The sequence below is a fragment of the Dendrobates tinctorius genome, unplaced genomic scaffold (assembly GCF_039654945.1).
Source record: "Dendrobates tinctorius isolate UK_male_01 unplaced genomic scaffold, ASM3965494v1 ptg000116l, whole genome shotgun sequence".
Lineage (NCBI taxonomy): Eukaryota > Metazoa > Chordata > Amphibia > Anura > Dendrobatidae > Dendrobates > Dendrobates tinctorius.
In genome coordinates, this window is record NW_027361784.1 from 7722977 (window position 1) to 7740011 (window position 17035).

General features: G+C 43.3%; 1 protein-coding gene across 1 annotated transcript in view; it reads right to left on the reverse strand.

The window, feature by feature from the left end:
* ANGPT1 (angiopoietin 1) overlaps positions 1–17035 on the reverse strand; it is a 445617-nt gene that overhangs the window by 87639 nt on the left and 340943 nt on the right. The window contains exon 7 of the mRNA XM_073590180.1: positions 11947–12113. Coding sequence (XP_073446281.1) covers positions 11947–12113 — 167 coding nt within the window. The remainder of the gene's footprint in view (positions 1–11946; positions 12114–17035) is intronic.

A 17035-nucleotide genomic window follows, 5' to 3' on the forward strand; every position in this document is an offset into this window, starting at 1 on the left:
TCGATGGCACAGCTGCCTGTGACCAAAGTGACGAGAGGATAATGGAGATTTTGAATCTCTGCGCACACTTTTGGACACTGGACACTTGTGGATTGTGTGAGGCCCACTGATATCTGAGCGCTATGTGACAGGCTCGATGGCACAGCTGCCTGTGACCAAAGTGACGAGAGGATAATGGAGATTTTGAATCTCTGCGCACACTTTTGGACACTGGACACTTGTGGATTGTGTGAGGCCCACTGATATCTGAGCGCTATGTGACACGCTCGATGGCACAGCTGCCTGTGACCAAAGTGACGAGAGGATAATGGAGATTTTGAATCTCTGCGCACACTTTTGGACACTGGACACTTGTGGATTGTGTGAGGCCCACTGATATCTGAGCGCTATGTGACACGCTCGATGGCACAGCTGCCTGTGACCAAAGTGACGAGAGGATAATGGAGATTTTGAATCTCTGCGCACACTTTTGGACACTGGACACTTGTGGATTGTGTGAGGCCCACTGATATCTGAGCGCTATGTGACACGCTCGATGGCACAGCTGCCTGTGACCAAAGTGACGAGAGGATAATGGAGATTTTGAATCTCTGCGCACACTTTTGGACACTGGACACTTGTGGATTGTGTGAGGCCCACTGATATCTGAGCGCTATGTGACAGGCTCGATGGCACAGCTGTGACAAAAGTGACTAGAGGATAAGGGAGATTGGATTGCTTTTAAAAAAGCAGTTTGCGGAGCAGTGGGTAAACAGCAATGCCAGCGTGTCAGGAAGCCTTAAAAGGCAGCCCAACAACCAACACCACTGATACACCACAATATAGCCTCCCCTTGCACTGCACACACAGTGACTTGTGTGTTGTGCAGGCCAAATCGCTAGCAGCAGAAGCAGTTTTTTTGTCTTCTTCCCTGCCTAACGCTCTCCCTACAGAATCAGCAGCAACCTCTCCCTATAATAAGATCGGCAGAAGTAAGATGGCGGTCGGCGTGCACGCCCTTTTATACCCCCTGTGACGCCCACCAAAGCAAGCCAATCACTTGCATGCCCTTCTGAAAGATGGTGGTGACCCGTGCCTAGGTCATCACGTTGCCCACAGTGTCCGTGGATCCTGATTGGCTGAAAAAGAGCGCAAAACAAACTTTTGAAACGCGACTTTGTCGCGTAAGTCGCCGACCTCGTGGCCGACCTCATCCTAGGGTCGGGTTTCGTTTCATGAAACCCGACTTTGCCAAAAGTCGGCGACTTTTGAATTTTTTCGACCCGTTTCGCTCAACTCTAATAATGACGGTGAAGCAAGATGAAAAAACACTCACACAGATAGAAAGATAGGCTGAGCAAACGATGGGGCCCAAGCTAGCTAAACAGAACAGGAAAGGAAGGTTGCTGTCTGCAATCTGCCAAAACCCTATCAAAGACATAAGCCAACAAGCTGATATGAAAAAGACCCTGAAGCAGCTAGGCTTCAAAAACTAAATCAGCACTCAGGTATTTTCAGAAGACAGAGCTAAAGGAATTCAGCACACCCCAGCAGGGAATGGCAGAAATCCAGAAAAACAAAGCAAAACAAAGTCTAAGCACAAATGCAAAAAGCTGAGCAGAAAACTTAGCTTTAGAGGAGCAGGAATTCAGACTGGTCTCCAAGGATCCCACAGAGAAATCACCCGCAGGGCAGAAGGGCGTCGGCAGCCTTATATCCAGTCAGTAACTCCACTCAGCCAGTCATCATCATCAGACTCAGGTGTTTGATAATCAGGCTCACTACCTTTCTTTACCAGAAGAGGGAGTTCCTCAGGCCTCAGTAGTGAAGGGGAAAATGAACTCACAACAGGTAGGGCCATGAAAGCGAGTCAAAGGCTTTTTCTATATCTAAAGCTAAAAGTAGAAGTTGCTTTTTGCGTGAGTGTGCTGAGTGTATGATATTGAGGTTTCGTCTAATGTTGTCAGGAGCTTGTCTACCAGGTATGAATCCAACTTGGTCATGGTGAACAAGAGATGGCAGTAGGTCTTTTAATCTACTAGTGATAATTGATGTAAAGATTTTCAAATTTACATTTAGTATTGAGATGGGTCTATAATTTTTAGTCAAGAGATGGTCTCTTTCAGGTTTAGGTATGACAGTAATATGAGCTACATAGACATCTGGGAACAGGTTAGTAGAGAATTGCAAATGTTTTTGATGTGGGGTATGAGGCTTTCACTAAATTTTTTGTAATATATCGCCATTAGGCCATCAGGACCCAGGGCTTTGCCTTTTTTTAGGTTTTTGATCGTCAAAGTTATCTCTTCTTCAGATATATCTGAATAAAGTTGTTGGGCCATGGATTCAGAGATTTTAGGCAGGTGAAGATCATGTAAAAATTTATGCATAGCTGGAGAAGCTGGTGGTTGTGGAGCGGAATAAAGTCTCTGGTAATAATTATAAAATGTAATATATATGTTATCAGGGTGGGTGGATACATGTCCTGTCAGGTTTTTAATTGAAAAGATAGAATTGAGTAACTCTCTCTTTTGTAAGTTGTGTGCTAACATTTTACTAGATTTGTTGGCGTATTTGTAAAATGTGGCTATGGACCAGGTTAAAGCTCTTTCCGTTTTTGTGGTAAGGATAGCATCCAACTGCATCTTAGTCTCTTGAATTTGTTTGGAGAGAAAAAGGGATGTAGATAGTAGGCTTGCTAATTCCAATTTGGCAACCTTAATTTCCAATTTAGTTTGAGTTTTATTTCTGGCTCTTTTTTATGAGCTGCTAATTTGATCAAAGTGCCAGTAATAAACTTTTTGTGTGCCATCCACACCATTCCAGGTGATGAGTCTGCCGTGGTATTAGTTTCAAAGTATTTAGAGATGTCATGTTTGATGGTGGAAGTGAATATGGGGTCAGTCAACAGGAATTCGTTAAGTCGCCATTTGTAAAGTCTAAACGTAACGACATCAAACTTAAAAACTGACATAGTGGCGTCATGATCGGACCAGGCTGAATGTACATGACGGGTATAAAGAACAGTAGGGAGTGAATTGGTTTTTGTTAACTGAAGATCGATTTGCGAGTATGTCTTATGAGTAGGGGAGTAGTACGTGTATCCCCTATTACCCCCGTGCATTTCCCCATCTCTGCCTTTTTTGCTGTATTTTTGAATTTTTGGAGGATTTTCAAGTCCTCTTTTTGTGCAATTGCTGTTTACTGATTGTGCTTTTCACTCGGCATTTATCTTCTGTTTCTTGTTTAGGAAAAAGGCAGCATACTCTCTAGCAAAGCATACCTTATCTTTTCATTTTGTATTTAGTGGTTTGTTTTAACTCAGATTTCTTTCTATCTCAGCAATTTTTTCCCGTTTGTAGGTAAAGTGCACTCTACTCTGCCCTTTGATTCCTTAAGAGGAATGCAAAGTGCTAGACGGCCTTTCAGGTGGCATAGGTCCGAGCTGTCATCATTTAGTCTGTTGTTAGCGCTATTCCAGCCCATGTAGAAACGACTCGGGATTGTAGGGTCAGAATCTTTAGTCTGTACAGGAACCGACTGGGTCAGTTGTAGTTTTTTTTAATGTTTTACCTATTTTTCCTTGTGAGTTGTTATACAATCATAACAGTGGAATGCATACTGCTGTTCGTTTCTACCAAGGATAAAACAGTCCTAACCTCCAGATCGGTGGACGTCCACCACTTGTGTATCGGTGATAAATTATTTTCTCTGTACAACCCCATTAAGCAACAGGTAGAGGTGTATTCGTGTGAAGATGGAAAGCAGGAGTGATATTTATAATGTGAGATTGCAGACTTGTGGAAAGAAAGACTGATGGGAACATTACTGATATATTATGCTCACTTATATAGCGCCATCATATCCCACTGCGCTTTACATGATTATCACTGTCCCCATTGGGGCTCACAATCTAAATTCCCTATCAAAACGTCTTTTGAAGTATTAGCAAACAAATAGCCAAGCCTAGAAAGGTAATTATAATAATCTTTATTTTCATATAGCGCTAACATATTCCGCAGTGCTTTACAGTTTGCACACGTTATCATCACTGTCCCTGATGGGGCTCACAATCTAGATTCCCTATCAGTAAAGTTTTGGAGTGTGGAACCGTGGAACCCGAAGGAAACCCACGCAAACACGAGGAGAAAATACAAACTCCTTGCAGATGTTGTCCTTGGTGGGATTTGAAAGATTTGAAAGAGAGATAGAGGCTGCACTGCTATCCACTGAGCCTACATGCCGCCCATTTAGCCACACATGAGATTCTAAGGTCACTGTGACGTTAATTTTTGACCAAAGGTTCACTCTAAGAGTGTTCTTGAGACATTTAGTGTAAGTGCCCCTGTACATGGTGTTGCCCCACAAATTTAACACCACAATATAACAACATATCAGATTTAGAACACATTTGATAGCTTGATCAGGACCCGAGTTTCATAATGCTTCACTTGGCCTTAAAACAAATACTTCAGTTTTAATCCTGAGATTTTTATAACAACTAATGGAAAATCACAGCAAATAAATTCTAATAACAGGAAAACGGTCATGTAGCAAACAGCGTGAGTTCATAAAGAAACATTTTTCGGGTCAACTTCGTAACCTTCAGAAAAGATGTTATATGAAGGGTTTATTGTGATAAGTTGGAGGAAATTGTTTATCCAAACTTTAGTCTTTTGAGTTAATGCCCATTAGAAATTAAAATAAATACTTCTATGTAAAAATAATACAAATATTGAGGAAACGGCTCCAGAATAAATACTCTGTCTACTGGCATCAATGGACGGGAACCATAGAAGAGGCTCAGAAGAGTGGTGGGCATATTTACATACACTGGTATTTATATAGATGCCAGGACATCTGTGTCAATATATTGTGGATGTTCCATGTCTTTTAGATAAGTCCCTAACACCGATATCAAAACAAAAATTTTAAGATATAAAGAAAATGATTAGGACATTGTTAATATTTCTTACATATATATAGACTGTAGAGATTAGCAGATCTGTTGAAATTTGAGTTTGCAAATTTCACCAAATTTTCCCCCCAAATTTGATTTGCGGCATATTAATTCACACAAATCTCAATATTGGAAAACCTGCAAAATACAACTTGGGAGATGAGAGAGAGAACCCCGCTGACCATAAGAGCTTACACTCTACAGGAGAAAGAGAGATAGAGATAGAGGACCTCGCTGACTATAAGAGCTTACACACTACAGAAGAGAGGACCCCACTCTACAGGAGAAAGAGGATCCCACTGACCATAAGAGCTTACATTCTACAGGAGAGAGAGGATCCCACTGACCATAAGAGCTTACATTCTACAGGAGAGAGAGGATACCACTGACCAAAAGAGCTTACACTCTACAGGAGAGAGGACCCTGCTGACCATAAGAGCTTACACTCTACAGGAGAGAGGACCCCACTGACCATAAGAGCTTGCACTCTACAGGAGAATGAGGATCCCACTGACCATAAGAGCTTACACTCTTCAGGAGAAAGAAGATCTCACTGACCATAAGAGCTTACACTCTACAGAGGAGAAGGAGAGGACCCCACTGACCAAAAGAGCTTACACTCTACAGGAGAGAGGACCCTGCTGACCATAAGAGCTTACACTCTACAGGAGAGAGGACCCCACTGACCATAAGAGCTTACACTCTACAGGAGAATGAGGATCCCACTGACCATAAGAGCTTACACTCTACAGGAGAGAGGACCCTGCTGATCATAAGAGCTTACACTCTACAGGAGAGAGAGAGGACCCCGCTGACCATAAGAGCTTACACTCTACAGGAGAGAGGACCCTGCTGACCATAAGAGCTTACACTCTACAGGAGAGAGGACCCCACTGACCATAAGAGCTTACTCTCTACAGGAGAATGAGGATCCCACTGACCATAAGAGCTTACACTCTACAGAAATAGAGGATCCCACTGACCATAAGAGCTTACACTCTACCGGAGAGAGAGAGGAGCCTGCTGACCATAAGCGCTTACACTCTACAGGAGAGAGAGAGGAGCCTGCTGACCATAAGAGCTGACACTCTAAAGGAGAATGATGAAGTGGACCCCACTGACCAGAAAAGCTTACAGAAGAGAGAGGACCTCACTGTTCAAAAGAACTTACACTCTATAGGAGAGAGAGAGAGATGACCCCACTGACTATAAGAGCTTACACTCTACAGGAAAGAGAGAGGACCCCACTGACCATGAGAGCTTACACTCTACTGGAAAGAGAGGACCCCACTACCCAAACGAGCTTACACTCATTGACAGGTAGCAGATAAAACTCCAGAACTACAAGAGAGTGTAATATCATGGAAACCACAAACAGCCTGGAAGACATCCTGAAAATTACAGGCGGACATGTAGAATGGGTCATAGAAGTTCAGGGTCAGGTAGCAGACAGAACTCCTGAGAAAACTAGAAAGTCTGTATAACTCAGAAGCCACAAACAATCAGGAAAACACCCTGAAAACTGCAGGCAGGATGCAATATTGGAGTCCGCAGACAAGTAGGTAGCGATACTAGAATTTGCAGTCAGGTATGGTGATGACCCCTAGCAAGTTTACTTGAAGCCGCTGACAATCAGGTGAGGTCCTCCAGTGACAGGTTAGATGTTACTGGAAACCACAGACAAGTAGCACATAGACAGGGAGCCACAGACAGCCAGGAGACATCCTGATGACTGTGGACTGGAACTGTGCACAGGCAACAAAATGAGTAACTATCAAGTCTTAGGGTACCGTTATACTTAGCGATGCACCAGCGATCCCGACCATTATATGACCCGGTCAGGATCGCTGGTGCATCGCTAAGTGATCACTAGTGAGCTGCCAAATAGGCAGATCTCACCAGCGACATAGCAACGGTTGGGGGTTGCTACTTACCTGTCAGACAAGGCGATCCTGACATCCTCCCGCCCGCGTCCATGCATCGCACGTCGCCACCAGCAGGAAGCCCAGCAGGAAGTGGCCGACGAGAAACGGCCCAGGACATTCTCGCGCGATCAGCAATAATCAGCAGGGGGAGCAGGCCGGAGGTAAGTATCAGACATAGCGATATCGCTAGCAATATTGCTGCTACGTCATAAAACCCAGTGACGTTATAGCGATATTGCTAGCGATATCACTTAGTGTAACGAGCCCTTTAGAGCAATACCAAGACACAGGTGTGTGGGTCGCCCCGTCCCAGGGCTGAGGGGTACTCGGTACCGGGCCGGTGTCGGTGGGATGCGTGTCACAGCAGCGGTGACCTGGACCGTGGCCCTGGGCGCCCAATTTCAATGGCGGTATATGTAGTTAATGGTGAATAGTTCGTGACGCCACCTGTGGTGTTTGGCAAGCAAGATGTTAAGCCAACGCTGCGTGCAGATCCTCTGGGGCTGATGGTGTGTTGCAGCATAGATGGTATAGCTCCCCAAAGGTGAAGCTGTAACCCCAGGGCAGTGTATAGGCGCAGGCAGTGTGAGGAATGTTGGTACCCAGATGTAGCGGTGCTGACGGTTTTGGCGCACAAAGGAATGGAGGATACCAGGGCTTGTAGTTTCAACACTTTACTCACAGTTCTTGGTAACCACTGGTGCCCGCTTCCATGCCGTGTCCTCCTGGGCAGAGACTCAATCAACCTCCCGGGCAAGTCAGGCTTCTCCTCTCCAACACTCCGCCAACATGTACCTTTCCTGAACGACTCCTCTATTGCGCCTTTAGTGTGAAGAGCTCCAGTACTATGGTACTCTGAAGTTCCTCCTGTGAGATGTTCCTAACAACTCTACTTGTATGACAGACAGCTGTAGCCTCTATCGGTGACTCCCTTCTCCGGAGTCCTGGCTCTCTATTCAGTTGCTGTTGTGCCCCAAGTCTTAGATGGGAGTAGTGCATTTACAGCCAACTACTCCACCGGTGTCTGCTGCAGAACCATAAGTGTCGATACAACCTCGGGGACTGGGCCCCGGCCTTGCGCTGAGAACCTATAGGCAGGGTTCCTCTTCCAACCCACATCTCCTCTCTGTTCTCCTACTCCTTCGTTCCGCGTTGTTCCTTCTCTCTCTTATGGAAGCTTAGGTTGCAGTTCTATGTCTTTCTCCTTCTGTTCCTTTCCAGTGCCAGCTGACTCAGATCACAGAGACAGCTGCAGCACTCCTTCCTCTCTTCCTCTCCTAGGGAGCTCGTTCCACTAAGACCAGTCCTCAGCCTCTCCTGACCGACTGTCTTCCTCCGCCTTGACCTCCCGTCAGGCTGACCTCCTGTTAGCCTGCTCTCTCTCTATCTCAGACTCCCCGTTTGACTGACCTGTAATTCTAAACCTTCCCACTCTTTTATATATCTCAAATCCACCCACCTCCCTGCACATCTCGTGTTACGAAGCAAGGACCCACGAAAGGTGCTCTGCTATCCTCTAAGCATGAAGCCGCAATCTGGTCCATTGCTGAACTATCCTGTGTGTGGGTGCAGGTGTTGGAGTGTGGAAAGGAGTTCCCAACTTACCTAGTTGATGGGGCACTACACCTTAGGAGAAGGTGCAGTACCTCTGTGGCGACTGAGCCTCAGGGGCGCCACATGTGCATCTTGGGAGGCCTTATATAGGCCCAGGAAATACAAAACATGGGAGCATGCCAGGCTACTTGCAAAGCCCAACGCAGAGCAAAAGAAAATAAAAATGGATTGGCGCATGTGTGTAACAACTGCTTTATAACCTGGGTGACTATGGGACACAATGATCGCACTGTGGTTGCTGAAAGTGACAATTCCAGGACCAAGCTACCCACAGAAATGGAAAAGTTGCATAGGGGTGAAACAAAGAAACCTAAAAACAGATTACACAGACCTAACCAGCCTAGTTAAGTTTTCCTAATATAATTTAATAACCCTCATTCGGGGCGAGACATCCATATTGCACATGTTTGATAGTCAGTAGCATGACATTAGCAGTGAACATGGGACCACCATAATCACAAAGCTGTCAGCTTTACAACCATCTTATTTGCACCGATAACCCCCAAAGATTCTTTACAGCAGTTTCTTAGCAACCAGCCAGAAAAAAAGAAATCTCGTTCAAAAGGAGCAGATATTTAGAAATTCACATCCAGGTTCCGGACGTGCCATGATTTCTTAAAACCATCATTTTAGAAACCATTAGAGCTTTAGGCATGAGAAGAGGAAAAAAATTGCTCTTTCATAGAAGGCAAGAGATTTGGGTCCCTATAGAAACCTTTTCACAAGGGAAAGTCATTATGTATGAGAATAGGTTGGAGAATAAATTGTCTTTAAAGTCGACATTATTAAAGGGGAGATGTAAACCCGTCACGAGGGAAATGGCTTATTGGTTTTCAAGTGACTGTTACTTGATACCTCGATGAAAGGACTTAGGATCAGATAAGTAAAGGGGATGGTAAATAAAGACTTGGGGAACTTGACGGCTTGGTCCTTTTAAGCACCAATTCATGTAGTCATGTCTGACACTATGAAGAGGCTTGTAGAGCAGTAAGACAAGAGGCCACAGGTCAGGGAATCACTAAGGTCATGAGCAAGTGTTTCACCTCTCTCCAAAGAGAAAAATCACCCAAAATATGTGAATGTCTAACCATTACCTCTTCTTGAGTTAGGACACAATCATCCAGGGCAGGGATTTGCTCATTTGGTGGAGGCTGAGGAACTTTGATTTCTCCATGCATGTTAGATATTACATGGCCGGCATTTGTGTCCTTACAGCAGCGGCTAGAGATGAATGTAGCGTTGTGTGCGGCTGTTAACCATTTAGATGCTGCTGTCAATCTGTGACATGCACATACCGTCTTGAGCTCCATAGCTCCATGATTTTTCCCACATGCTGTAATTGCAGTATATAATACAAGAGATCAAACAATTGCATGTTTAAACTAGCAATGGGAACTAAAAATTGATGTAAAATTTAATAAAAAAGGAAAAATTAAAAATTAAGAAAGGAAAAAAAACAATAAACAATCAGTATTGATGCAGCCATAAATGTCTGATGTAAAAAATAGTTAACCCGCATGGTAAGCGCTGAAAAGTTAAAAAAAATTTAAACAGTTGAATTGCATTTTTTTGGTCACCACATACCCTAAAAAAGTAATAAAAAGTGATCAAAAAGTCTTAAGTACCCCAAATAAAAATGAATATAATGTTCATCTTAACACGCAAAAAGCAAGCTGCCAACGGATAAAAAGAAATATTTTATGTGTATCAGGAAAGAGAAACACAAATCAAATATATACTGTATATATATATTTTTTTACAAAATTCTGATTTTTTTTCACCACTTAAATATAGAAAAAAATTGACGCAAGTTTGCAATCACCATAATTGCACTGACCTGGATAATCCTGTTTTACCTCATAATTAAAGCTGTAAAAACAAAACCCCCAAAACAATGTCGGAATTCCATTTATTTTTCCATTTTATCCCTATTAGATTTTTTTGCCACAAAAAAGCCCTCACATGGGGATGTTAACAGAAAAATTAAAATGTTATAGCTCTTAGAAGAGGATTTGCATATTTTCCAACTCCAAGTTGTTTAAACTTGAATGCTTATTGGATGAAGTAGATTAGGTGATGTGTAATTATCTAATGAGGGGGAGTAGCCTAAAGAACAACTAATCTGCATAAAAATGAGGATGTTATCAAAATACTCACTTACATAATAATTCTGCACACAGTGCAGAGCTGGAGTCACAACCACACTGCTCATTACTCCTGTATAACATTCCCATGCTGATGCTTCTGAATGTGTGCTACATAGAGAAAAGAGAGCATAAATCCCTCATGTCTCTGTGTACTATGTATAAAAGACCTTGACATGACATGACACAGCTCTGATAACTGTACTGTAAGGCCAGAGTCACACCACCATATTTTCTCTCATCCAAAAGAATCTGGCCGATTATGCTTATCACACTAATCAAACTCTGATCATACCTTGATCACAGTGTGATCCGATTATCACATATTTTGAGAAGATGGAAAGAAAAAGTTTTATATCAGGCCATGTAAATCTGACTTATTCTGCCTCCATAACTAGGCTGCGAGTGTAGGGTGCTTGAGACTCTTCCTGTGGATGTCTCTAGGTACCAGTGCTCACACAAAAAGATTTCATCAGATAGCTTGATTCAACTGCAGAGGCACATGACGATTACAGAAGAAGACTTACTTTTTCAAGCTGAGTTCTTGTAGTTATGCACAATTATAGTAGGTAAAAAGACTATTCTGATCCAGAGATGTAAAAACATGAGCCTTATAACATGGCAGACATAGAGAGAAAGAGGAAGAAGGGAGGGGTTGCTTACAGATCTAGGGAAGCAGACAGGGAGTGAGGGTGGACAAACTTTTAAAAGTGCAGCATCTCAGCAGTTAAAGGGGTTTGAAGGACTTATCAGTGAGGCTAGACACCCAGCAGCCTCTCCCCCACAATCAGCAATTTGCAGTACCCATTGCTGCTGGATGTACACAGTGTAAAGAGCCGCCAGAATAGCCGTTGTTCCTACTCCACACACTGTGTACATCTGGCCACCAAAGAATATCGTAACAGCAACGGATAAACCTTCAAAGTCCAGGAAAGACCCTTTAAAATGTTGAATGCGACATATGTATCTAAGAAAATATTTTAAAACGGAAAATTATATTTATTTAAACATCTAATGAAAGGATATACCATAATATCACCATCAGAGGGAGGTACAATTGACTTTTCTCCCTCTTCTACTGCTCTGCCGATATAAATACCTATGTGATGTCATTAGGATGTGCAGCTTTTTCTCCGCTCCGCTCTCTAATTGCTGCCGTACAATCTCTTTATCCTGTGAATTATGTCATGTTACATGTAATGAATTTCTATCCTGTATGTGTCATTCCTCCTGAGGGTTCCTATTTTATTGGAGTCATTTTGTGAGCACTTTGAGCAGTTTTCTGGATTGATATATGACTGGGTCACACCATCACGCTTCTTACCTGTAATTCTGTTTTTCATTTCCTATGTGGAATCTGTCATACTGTGAATGTGCGGGATTGCCTTCCCAGTCCATTAAGTCAATCCTCAGCGAGTACTGCCTCTGACTGGTAATTGCGAATATAAACTCATTCCCCAGCCAAAATTCACCAGATGGACTTCCAAACCCCTAGAGACAAAGAGGGAGAAAGCACACATTTATCTTCTGACTACTAAATATTTTAATGATTTTTTTACAAGGTCATTATGATTTATTTTATATGTATGTGTATTCCTCATTCGTTGGACAGGTCAGCCTGTGACAATATAACTTTTGGTGCAGCGTTTTGTGCTCCAGAGCTGCTCCTCCTACTGTACCTCTCATTATAACCATAGTTAATCATTATCTATCTATCTATCTATCTATCTATCTATCTATCTATTTATCTATTATGTATTAATTTATCATCTATCTATCATCTATTAATCTATTGTGGCGCCCCTGAGGCTCAGTCGCCACAGAGGTACTGCACCATCCAGGTAAGATGGGAACTCCTAACCACACTCCAACACTCGCACCCCACACAATAGAGTAGTTCAGCAAAACCACATTGCGGCTCCTTGCTTAGAGAGAAGCAGAGCACCTTTGGTGGTTCCCTGCTCGGAACACTAAACGTGCTGGGAGGTGGGTGGAGTTGATGATACATAAAAGAGTGGGAAGGTTTAGGATTACAGGACAAGTCAGTCTGAAAGACAGTCAGATGGGAGAGTCTGAGGGAAGGAGATCCCTGGAAGAGGGATGGAGGAAGGAGTGCTGCAGCAAGCCTGAGTGACCCGGGTCTGCTGGCACGGGAACGGGAAAGAAGGACAAAGACATTGAACTGAAGCCTGAGCTTAAATAGGAAAGAAAGACAAGTACGGAACGTAGGAGAAGAGGGAACACAGAGAACGTGGGTTAGGAGAGAACCCTGCCTAGAAGTTCTAAGCGCAAGGCCGGGGCCCGGTCTCCGAGGTTGTATGGAGACTAATGGTTCTGCAGCAGACACCGGTGGAGTAGTGGGCTGTAAATGCACTACTCCCATCTAAGACTTGGGGCACAACAGCAAATCGGATACAGAGTTGGGACTCAGGAGTAAGGTGTCCCTGAATAGGCTACAGCTGTCTGCCGTACAAGTAGAGTTCTTGGGAACATCTGATAGGAGGAACTCCAGTGTAACTCAGTACTAGGAGATCTTCACACTTAAAGGCGCTATAGAGGAAACGTTCAGAAAAGGTACATAAGTTGGCAGAGTGTTGGAAGGGAGCATTCCATCTTGCCTGGAGGTTGACTGAGTCCCTGACCCGGAGGACACGGCACGGAAGCGGGCACTACAGACTGTGAGTAAAGCTTTGGAACTACATGCCCTGGTGTCCTCCATTCCTTCCTGCGTCCGCCTGCTTGGCATTGCTGCATCCCCTGCGCCGGACACTACACCATCTAAGTGTCACTTCACCTATTCTGCCCTGGGACGATAGCCCTGCCTGTGGAGGGCTATAACATCACTGCTGCACCATACCATCTGTCCCAGAGGATCTGCATGCAGCGTCGGCCTAACATCTCACTTGCCGAACACCACAGGTGGGGTCACGAACTATTCCATTAACTACATTCCACCATAAGCATTATCCCGCCATTACTTGGGCGCCCAGGGCCACGGACCGGGTCACCACTGCTGTGACATACCACCCGACGAGACCGGCCCGGTACCGAGTAACCCCGCAGCCCTGGGAGGGCGACCCACTATCATCTATCTATTATCTATCTATCTATCATCTAACTATCTATCTAGGTATCTATGTATCTATTATCTATCTATTATCATCTATCTATCTATCTATCTATCTATCTATGTATCGATCCATCCATCTATTTTACCTGTTGTTTTTCAGACTTAGGCCATGTTGTCAATACTAGCTTAAGCACATTGCATTTTTTCCTCTGAAATTTTTTTTTGTGTTGAAAAACTACAATTTTTGAACATTCAAACAAGTTTAAGTGGATGTGATTTCATGAAAATTCACGACAGCAGTGCATGTAAAGACTCTGCAGAACTCTACATTTTTTGGTTCATAGAACTCTATAGGGAACCTGAAAAAACACAATTGAGTTTTGAAGTGCAAAATAGTAGTGTTTTTACACTAACAAAAGAAACACATTTTAACAGGTACTGCATCAATTCTGCATAAAAAATGCATAAAAATACAACAAAAATGAAATAAAATAAGCAGTTTGTTAATGAATATTTTGATGCAGAAACATGAGGAAAAAATGAAGTGTGCACTTCTAAATGTGGGAACATGGTTTAAATCTTAAAAGGCTTGTCCAGGCTTGGGGCTCATGTTTGCAATCATGTTATATGACTTCAGAATTGTGAATCCTCACACCGCGCACAATGCGAGCTCTTAGGATTCTCCGGTGTCGCGATGGGCGGTCATGCGACTACACGTATGATATGTGATATCTGCACATATATCCGCACATGTCTAGTTGACAAGTGACTGCACACATGAAAATCGCATAACTGCCCTCTCCCAGCACCAGCACTGGAGAATCCTGACAGCGTGCACTGTGCACGCTGCGAGGATTCACATGTCTGCAGACTTGGCCCGCAAGCCTGGAGAACCCCTTTAGCACATGGTATAAATGAGTTGTAGGTTTTAGAATACTGAATGCAATATACCCTATGAGTACGTTCACGTGTAACAGAACTGATGCCCATTTTCCATCCAGACTTTCAGATGGTAAATCTACAGTAGAACACAGGTGCAGCAAAGTGGACGAGCTTTGAAAAAGTGTCATCCAAAAGGTTGAAAAAGTCCAACATGCAGAGATTGACAATGGAGATTTTTTTTTAATCAACAGCATGTCAATTTATATTGGGAACTGATGATTGGGGAATTGTTGCAAATAATTCTCATTGAGTTGCTGGAGGTAAAGATCATCCCAAAAATAAACAAAGATAATCGCAGTCCAGGATGGAGGAAAAATAAGTTTTCAAAAAATTAAAAATAAAAATGAAACAAAAAAGCCATCTTTCCTGGCTCCTCTGAGATAAAGTCATTTCCAGGTTTGGACTGGCCCACAGAAAAACAGGGAATTCTCTGGTGGGCCGCTGTACAAGAGTGGGCCAGCATCCTCTTATGTGAGCAGTATTTGACACAATACATATGAATCACTATGTATAGACAAAGGCGGCATCTTATTCATTTACCAATCTACCAGATCATTGTTATATAAATCTGTGATTAAAAATGATGTCACATTTGCATGTAGTTGAAAATTGGGTCCCTGGAGTTGGTTACTGGTGGGCCTTTGGCACCCCAGTCCGACATTGGTCGTTTCTCTAGTGCCCTGTACACTCAGCCTCTAGTAAAGATGTGATAAGTCATCATTGTCGTATATGAAGTCCGAACAGGATGTAGAGTTATCATAGACGTCCCTGAGGAAGGGATTAATCTTCATGTTCCTCATCAAATTTGCATCATAATATTCATTTTGGTTCACTTTAGCCTCTGCAACTTACCTGCGGTATCCTCAGGATATGCTGCAGAAACTTTCCGAGAATGGGTAACCTTTGTTAGGGATCCTCATCTTTTGGCCAGAGTATAGAGGGGTTACAAAAAGCGTCTCCCACTCTGGAGGACCTATGTGTCCTGCATTACATTGTCAGTCCATCGGTTTGACTTGACATTGTAAAATGCTATTTCTGGCGCGGCGCAGTAGTAATTACACTGTAAGTGCTCCCAGAAGGTAGTAGAGCAGAACGTTACAGGAGTTTAGGTAATTTCTGGCCGGTGATTCTCTAGAAATGAACTGTGGCAAGCTGCAGCAGTACCTGGCAGAATTAAAAAAATCATCTTGGAGCTGTAAATCAGGCGCTAAAGTATTCACATCGGCACTCTTTGGATTACATCTATTTATACATTTATAAAGGCAAACGACCTAATCAGTTTATTTTTCGATAAAAATCTATGGTTAAAAATTTTGTATAAACATCTTGTCAATCCATGTGTAATAATGATGGACTGTTCTGCTGCGTTCCTACCCCTGAAACAACAATTGTGCCATGTGTACAGTGTCATGTGGTTTTACATGTAAAGTGAATAGTGATGTGAGTCTTATATAATGGGTTATGGCAATGCAGATAATGTAAGTAATGTAAGGTGTTAATGTATAATGTGAGTAGTGTACTCTGCAGGTTAATCATGAGCTTTGGGATCGCATAGGTATGGTTCATATAGTTAAGTGGTTTATCAACAGCGTAGGATACAGGCTTGGGACCTAAGGTTTAGTCTTTTGGATAGGACATAGTTAATAAAGGAATCAGCCCAGTGGGTGGGAACTAGCCTTAATAAAAGGTGGGCATGCCCTGATAGTGGGGTAGTTTTAGAAGTGCAGTGAAAAAGTCAAGTTCAGGTGTAGCGGGCTGCTAGAGGAAGCAGGTACCAGTCGTTCAAAGCAATGGGCATCCCTACTGGGTTTCCCCAGCAGATGCTCTTGTGGCGTTTGGAGCCTATGGTCTGGAAAAGGGGCTTCTGGACTTATTGTGTCCTTTGGAGTGCAGTGGAAGATGGACAGAGTCCCATGTAGATGGGAGGTGGCGGATCTAGGGTCAACTGCTGAGGTGGTCAGGAAACACCCAAACGGTGCATCCTTAACCATCCTTGCCCATTAGAAATCTCTTTAGTTGATCATTAAAGAGGTTGTATCATACAGCTAACACCTTTACAAGTAGAATCTGCCTTAGCAGGATACTCCAAACAAACCACAAAAGTGCAAGGAAAAGTTCCTGATGGCTATACATTCACTGCAATATATGGACAGTTCATGTCTGCGCAAACAATAGCTTGTTAATGACTTCTAAATTGGCTCGAGAAGTTGGGATCTGGAGGAAAGCATCCCCTTTATAATATCTACTAGATGGTGGCCCGATTCTATCGCATCAGGTATTCTAGAGTCTCTGTTAAAATAAAAAATAGTTATATACTCACCTTCCGACGGCCCCCGGACTCTTTCTCTCCTCTCCACGCTCCCGGCATCTTCCGGTTCCAGTAATGCTTTGCGCGAAACAC